Source organism: Priapulus caudatus, unplaced genomic scaffold (genome assembly GCF_000485595.1).
Source record: "Priapulus caudatus unplaced genomic scaffold, Priapulus_caudatus-5.0.1 Scaffold443, whole genome shotgun sequence".
Taxonomy (NCBI): domain Eukaryota; kingdom Metazoa; phylum Priapulida; class Priapulimorpha; order Priapulimorphida; family Priapulidae; genus Priapulus; species Priapulus caudatus.
Window position 1 is genome coordinate 31,161 of NW_014577504.1, and position 7,635 is coordinate 38,795.

The 7,635-nt window shown below is 45.8% G+C and overlaps 1 protein-coding gene across 1 annotated transcript in view; it reads right to left on the reverse strand.

Annotated features, from left to right (window-relative positions):
* Nucleotides 1-7,635, reverse strand: part of LOC106810462 (retinal guanylyl cyclase 2-like) — a 46,019-nt gene that overhangs the window by 5,977 nt on the left and 32,407 nt on the right. Inside the window, 3 exon segments of the mRNA XM_014813838.1 lie at nt 174-388; nt 1,551-1,715; nt 4,569-4,725. Of these exon segments, the coding sequence (XP_014669324.1) occupies nt 174-388; nt 1,551-1,715; nt 4,569-4,725 (537 nt within the window).

Sequence of the window (7,635 nt, forward strand, 5' to 3'; positions counted from 1 at the left end):
AGCACACACATATATGATATTATATTGTATAATGTATACAACGTATGTCTCCAATAGAAAGCACATAAATCAGCAACGCGAAAAAGCGCCTTGTATTTCTTCGCTGCACACAGGCGACACCTGCCGGCGCCGACACCGACGTGTGTCGTGTATAAATGTACGTGTGTACGTACGTTTATACGTGTGAACAGCTTTCTACAATCAGCTTTCCGCTGACTCATGCTCTTTAAATCGTCGTTAGATGGCGTCGAAACGTCGTGTCTTGGCTTCAGGCATACTCCATACCAGCTTGCTTGCATTATGTGGTTATCGCGCTCGAGGCGGGCCGACTGCGGCGACACCGACGTCGTAATCAGCGGCGGAGGCTTCTTGAGCTTCTTCACGATCTCTGGTAGAGCAGAGAAAATCAGGAGAGAGTGATGAGCGGGGAGAGAGAGGAGAGAGAGAGAGAGAGAGAGAACCGAGAGAGAGAGAGAGATAAGAGACAGAAGAGATTTAGACAGAGAGCGCGCGAAAGAGAGAGAGAGAGAGAGAGAAGAGAAGAGAGAGAGAGAGAGAAAGAGAGAAAAGAGACGAGAGAAGATAGAGGAAAAATTGAGAGAGAGAGAGAGAGATTTAGAGAGAGAGAGAGAGAAAGAGAGAGGAAGAAAGAGAAAGAGAAAGGCAAAAGAGAGAGAAGAAAGAGAGAGAGAAGAATAAAGAGAGAGGAAGAAAGAGAGAGCGAGCGAGAGAGAGAAAAGATAGAAAAGAATTTGAGAGAGAGAAGAGAGAGAGAAAGATAGAGAAAAATTGAGAAGAGAGAGATTAGAGAGAGAAAGAGATAAGAGAGAGGGGGGAGAGACGAGAGAGAGAAGAAATGAGAGAGAGGCAAGAAAGAAGAGAAAGAGAGAGAGAGAGAGAGGATGTATCGCGAGAACCTGCTTGTGTTTGCAACTAGCGTGTTTGCATCGCTAGTATTTCTACGGGGACAGCTTTTTAATACAGGGGCGGTGGCAATAATGTGGGTAAAGCGGTCACTGTACGGGCTCTACAGCCTATGATAGCAGAGAGTGAGTGCATTCTGGCTGCGTACAAGCGATAAGGCGGAAAATTACTTTTAGTAATACATTTAAGAAGCTGCAGCGATGACGGCTGTCCTGGCGTTTTGGTGATTCCTGGGCGAAACCTAGGGTATACATAATTATACCTTATTATATTTTATAGCGCTATACAGTATTTATTTATGTTATTTATTTATGTTTCATTATTTATTTGTTTATTTAGTTTCTAATCGATATATCATTAATAATTTTATTATATTTATTTATTTATTTATGTTATTCAATCATTATTATTTATTTATTTCATCGACATATATTATAATTAATTTTATATATTTATTTATAATTTATTGCTATTTATCATGGCATTTATTTACTAAAAACATTAATTGTGAGATACAGCGGACAAGCTAACAAGCCTAGACTGATCCCCTACGTAGTTGCGAAAAACGTCTCCGCGCTACAGAGACGCTTGGCGTCAGTCTATATGGCAGGTTAGTATATACTTACTTATACCAATTCTGGCGTGAGGCTGATGCTGGGCGAAAGGCGCGCTACGCAGGATTAGCTCTGACAGAATGCGCGTAGGCGAAGGGTAGACGCCGCCGTCTTGTGTGGCCTTTCTTACATCAGCGGCCGTGTTCCTGAGCAGCTCCGGTGCCGACCACAGCAAGTCTGCATCATCAACGATGATGCATAAGCATAGCACACGGTGTGGAGTCGTCGTACACGAGCATGTGTGTGTTGGGGGTGTGTGTGTGTGTGTGTGTTTGTGTGTGTGTGTGTGTGTGTGTGTGTTGTGTGTGTGTGTGTGTGTGTGTGTGTGTGTGTGGGTGTCGTGTGTGCGTATGTGCATATGTGTGTGTATGTGTGTGTGTGTGTGTGTGTGTGTGTGTGTGTGTGGGTGTGGTGTCGTTGTGTGTGTGGCATGTGTGTGTGTGTGTGTGTGTGTGTAGTGTGTGTGTGTGTGGTTGTGTTTGTGTTTGCAGTGTGCGGCTCGTACATGCGGTGTAACTCAATCATTTTCATTTTCCTATATATCCAATAATTCCATATTCTTAGCTCTGCTCGATAATCTTTCTCGTCTCTCTCTTCTCTCTCTCTCTCTCTCATCTCTCTCTCTACCTCTCTCTCTGCTCTGCCTCTGTCGTCATCTCTCTCTGCTGCGCTCTCGAGCGAGCGTGAAGATGGATGTCTCTCGTCTCCGCTCATCGCGTCATCTCTCTCGTCTCTGTCTCTCGATGCTCCTGCTCTGCCATCTCTTCCTATATATCTATCAATCCTATCTATCTATCTATCTATCCTATCTATCGTATCTATCTTATCTATCTATCTATCTATCTATCTATCTTATGCTATCTATAATCCTATCTATCTATCTATCTATGCTATCTATCGTATCTATCTATCTATCTATCTATAATATATTCATATATCAATATATATCTCGTGAACAGGCGGCCATTGAGGCGGCGATGATCAGATAGAGAGCCGCAGTCAAGGCGTAACGCATGAACAACGCGTGCAGATCGCCGCGCGGCGGTGCGGCGGTGTAGCGTGATAACGCCCGGCGGCTGCCCGCGTCCGCGCGGCGGTGATAGCGGTCGCGCGCCGACAAGCGGCGACAGCGTGCGGCGGTGGTTCACCCACGATGCGGCCGGTGCGAGCGTGTAGTATAAAAGCGAAGCGACAAATAGCGTATTATATGGCAGTTGTACTGCATGTAACATTAGTTAGGAAGTTATATTGAGCGGAAGAGATGTTGACGCGTAGGGAAGAAAAACTGTAGCGGTTTGTTGAGAGAGTAAGCAGGAAAGGTGGCGTGTCAACAGAGAGGGGCGAGTGTCCACTCGGGAAGAACCACAGTGTGATATGAGGCAGGTAAACGGGAGAAAGCGATTGTGAGCTCGAGAAAGGAATGGCGATTTGGGAAGAATTATTGTAGCCGTAACTGAAGTCAGCGTGAGATGTAAAAATATAAGGGCAATCGAATTCGCGGGGAAAGGCATAGGTCGAAACAAAAAGTGTGAGACAAAAAGCAGTCGAGACAAAAAGGACGGAGTCGGAGTGAGAGTTGAACGAAGGAGTTAAGGAGTGAAACAGTGGAGAGAGAGAAAGAAGAGCGCGCGTGAAAGAGTGAGAGAGAGAGAGAGAGGGTGAGTAAACGAGAGAGAGAGAGAGAGAGAGAGAGAGTTTGTGTGAGAGTGAGTTAGGAGAGTGAGAAACAGTTAGAGTTCGCTGCATGTTAAGGGGGTCCGGGGCACACGCGCAGGCCGATTTTTCAGCGCGATTTGATCGGACCCGACGCTAAAAATCAGATGCCGATATCGGGTAGTGTGCGCGTTCAATTGTAAGAGATTTTACTATACGATTATTTTTTATCGGTGATCGTTCCAAATCAAACATGTTTGATTTTTGAAGCCGATTATTTTGAAGGCGATTTTTCGTGTAAATCCGACAAGATTTTGTGGTGTGCGCGTGAACTCAGAAAAATCCTCTACGATAAATATTGAACAGCCAATAGCTGAACGTGCCCGTGTCACATGACATTTACATTTTATCGTAGGTTTATTATGACATCACATTTTATCGTAGGTGTGCGCGTGTTTATCGGAAGGCGTCGCGATGAGCCGACTTTACAAACGATAAAGAGATTTTTAATCGGACCGATTTTTGGGCTGGTGTGCGACGGCCTTTAGCGGAGTACAGAACGAGATAGTTGCAAGAGTATGGTCGAGAGTAGAGCAGCGTTTACTGTGTGTGTATCGGTGTATTGCTTCACTACATGTGTGTGCGTATTGAAAGATTGGTGCGTCTGGGTGTCAACCCGTAATAAACCGCCTGGCTCGTCACGTCATATTATTACTCAACTACTTTCTTCGGCTCTCTTTCTGAACTTCACGTCTTCGGCACGCTTTTCCTTTACGAGCTGACGTCGGGTGTAGACGACGGAGGGGGAATATGCTCTGTGATACAGAGTAGGCAAACACAACGCACGCACGGGCTCTATCAAGCCCGTGTGAAGGGTACGACAGAGAAGAGGAAGAGAAGAAGGAGACTGAGCAGAGCCAGACCAGTCGGGTAGCGCGCATGCTACATGGTTTGGTGCTGTTAGCGAATGTCACGACCACGTCGACTTCTTTGCCGGAGTCCCGCACGCTACATAAGTGGCCCCGCGACCAGGGCGAACGCTACAATATATATATATACTAGAGCACTCGGAGAGCACAGACCACCGCCAAGGCAGCTGAATTCTCTGAATGTTAAAAATTTAATTAATTAATTAAGTGGAAAAATTAATTAATTAATTAATGCGAGCGTGCGAGCGTGCAGGTGGGGGAGGACTGTGGTTGCCCCTTAGCCTGTGGTTGCGTGTTTGTAAGTCTACAGCCAGCGCACCTAGCGGAAGTGAACTAAAACGTGCATGTTCACAAACCCACAAACCAACACTCAAACACACGCCGGTGAAAACATAACCTCCGCCAAGCCCCTGGCGGAGGTAATAATACGTGTTTTTAATATATGTACCTTTAGCAGTTGTGGATTTCTCGACGTGCTTTCCTTCGTACAGCATCGGCAGACCGTAGTCTGTGACCTTCAGCACCCAACGGCTGTCGATGAGAGTGTTACGGGAGCTGAGGTGACCATGCAGCTTCATCGGGCTCGAATGTAGATACCGCATCCCCTGTCCAACGACACGAACAATCAGATAACCTCTCTGATACTCACACTATGTCCGGAATCTGTGTATTCGTTCCGAACACCTTGATCCGGATTTAGGGTAAGCTACTCGCCGCACTCACAAACCGGGCGGAGAACGTATTGATATCACGCACGAGATCCGGGTGCGACAGCTGCAATGTATAATATTCTATGCTGTATATATATATATAATGTTTGTCGGTTTCGAGTGTATTCACCGAATCCGAGTCCCTCTCACGTGAGAAAGTTTTTATTGTTAAATCACGCGCGCGCGCGCTGAATTCTACGTGAATACTACGCTGAAACTATTTTGATACTAATCACTTTTTTTGGAATGACGTGCTTCGTGGCACTTTAGGAAACATCAAGAGCTGTTATTCGACTAGTTTTGTCAGCTTCGTAGCATCACATTGCAAGTTATATTGTTACGCCGCTCTTCCTGCTCCTATGTTCCTTGTTCCTATCGTATTGTTTTGATTAATATAAACGCACGCATTTTGGCTTACGGCTAACAACAACAATAATAATAATAATAATAATAATAATAAAAGTAATAATAATAATAAATATATATTCTATTCATAGATGTCGTAGTCAGCAGGCAGGCATGCTGAAGGAAGCTACATCCAGGGGCCACGGAAGATGTTCGAGCGAGCATACATGCGAGTAGATACCGGCTAGGAGTGTGAAAGATGCGATTGAGCACGATTATAGGGGACATTACCTATCGGATAGAATGTAGCATCGACTATAAAGACGAGAGGAACCTGTGTAGCGGTCGTATATACGCAATCCGACCCGCATCTTGCGGAACGCATAGAGGTTAAATAATGGCGGGCGAGTGAGTAAAGGCGGACATACAGTCAACTGTATTACCGAGTAAATGATAGATATCACACACGTGTACGTACACACGCACGCACGCACGCACGCACGCACGCACGCACGCACGCACGCACGCACAGCCGCAGCAAGGCGTGAACGCATGAACAACGCGTGCAACGCGCGCGCGGCAGTGCGGCGGTGATAACGCGGCGGTCTGCCCGCGCGGCGGTGATAGCGGTCCGCGCGCGCGGGCGAGCGCGCGGCGGTGGTTCACACGCGCGGTGCGAGCGTGTAGGTATAAAAAGCGAGCGACAATAGCGTAGCAATTGTATGCAATTGTATGCATGTACATTAGCTTAGGAAGTTATATTGAGTGGGGAGAGATGTTGACGGTAGGACGGTAGCGGTTGTGAGAGAGTAAGCAGGAAAGAAAGAGGCGTGTCAACAGAGAGGGGCGGAGTGGTCCAATCGGGAAGAACCACGTGTGATATGACGCAGGTAAACGGAGAAGCGATTGGTGAGCTTCGAGAAAGGAATGCGATTTGGGAGACATTATTGTAGCCGTAACGAAGTCACGTGATGATGTAAAATATAAGCAATGGGAATTTCGCGGGGAAAGCAGTCGAACAAAGAGTGTAGACAAAAGCAGTCGAACAAAGAGTGTAGACAAAAGCAGTCGAACAAAAGGACGGAGTCGGAGTGAGAGTTGAACGAAGGAGTTAGGAGTGAAACAGTGGAGAGAGAGAAAGAGAGCGCGCGTGAGAGTGAGAGAGAGAGAGTAGTTCGACTGTCGTGTCTACGATGAGTTCAGTCACTAGATTTATACGTATCACATGTTGTACTATTATCACCATGATCTATATTATTATTAATTATAATATATCATATTAAATTAAATTGACGTGCACGCACGCGTATCTTTGTGTGTGTGTGTGTGCGTGTGTGTGTGTGTGTGTGTGTGTGTGTGTGTGTGTGTGTGTGTGTGTGTGTGTGTGTGTGTGTGCGTGAGTTATACGTACAAACTACTATAACGTCACCCCTTTAAAATTGTTCGTCGTTAATCAGGGAGAAAGAACCGCACACTCTCGATTCTCTAGGACTCCGGTTACACGGCTGCTTCAATGCACCTGGCTGAATACGCTATATTATACGCTAATAGATGTTACTGTAGTTTAGGAAGCAAGTCCTACCGAGCTCCCGCGCTGTTGTTCTTCTACGCAGCCAGAGCAGGAAATTGCTGCTGCGGCAAGCACGCGTTTTCATATGGCGAAACGACCACTGTAATTTGTCCTCACGCTTCGTACTTTGTAACGGACGACTGTTGTTATTATATACAACGTATCGATCCTTTCAGCCAATTAAAGATCGATATATCAAAATGTTGATGCCAGTTTTCTTTTGATGCTTCAGGCTATATTTTCTGCGGGAAATTTTTTCGTACGATTCGACGTACGCGCGCATGCACACATGCGTGCGCGAACGCACGCACGAACGTACGTAAGTAAATTAGGTATTTTATTCGATGTCTGTTCACGTCATTTACGATTTCAATAAATTTAATTTGGGCAGTTTTCACGGGCAAAATCTAAAACTAAAATAGATTGAAACTAAATAATCGTACTCAAAGTAATATTAAAACTGCATACGCGGACGAAAATAAATGTCTTCGCAAATAAAGTTTCTGTTACCTAGGCAACATATTGTAAAGAAGCTGGTCAGTCTTCTTCTTTTCCTCATCCAGTTGCTCGGTTCTCTCTCTCACGATCTCCTCCAAGTTGTTGGAGTATTTCTCTAGCATGGCGAACATAGTGTCAACTATGTTGGTTTTCCTGCGCGAACAGCGATCGACTGAGTTAAGCGCCTCCGAAATAACGCATTCACTCGTGCGCGCATGTACACACGCAAACTCACTCTCATGCACGCAAACACACGCGCATGCTCGCAAACACACGCGCATGCACGAAAACACACACGCATGTACGCAAACACACATGTATGCACGCACACATACACATACACATATACACACACACACACACACACACACACACACACACACACACGCACG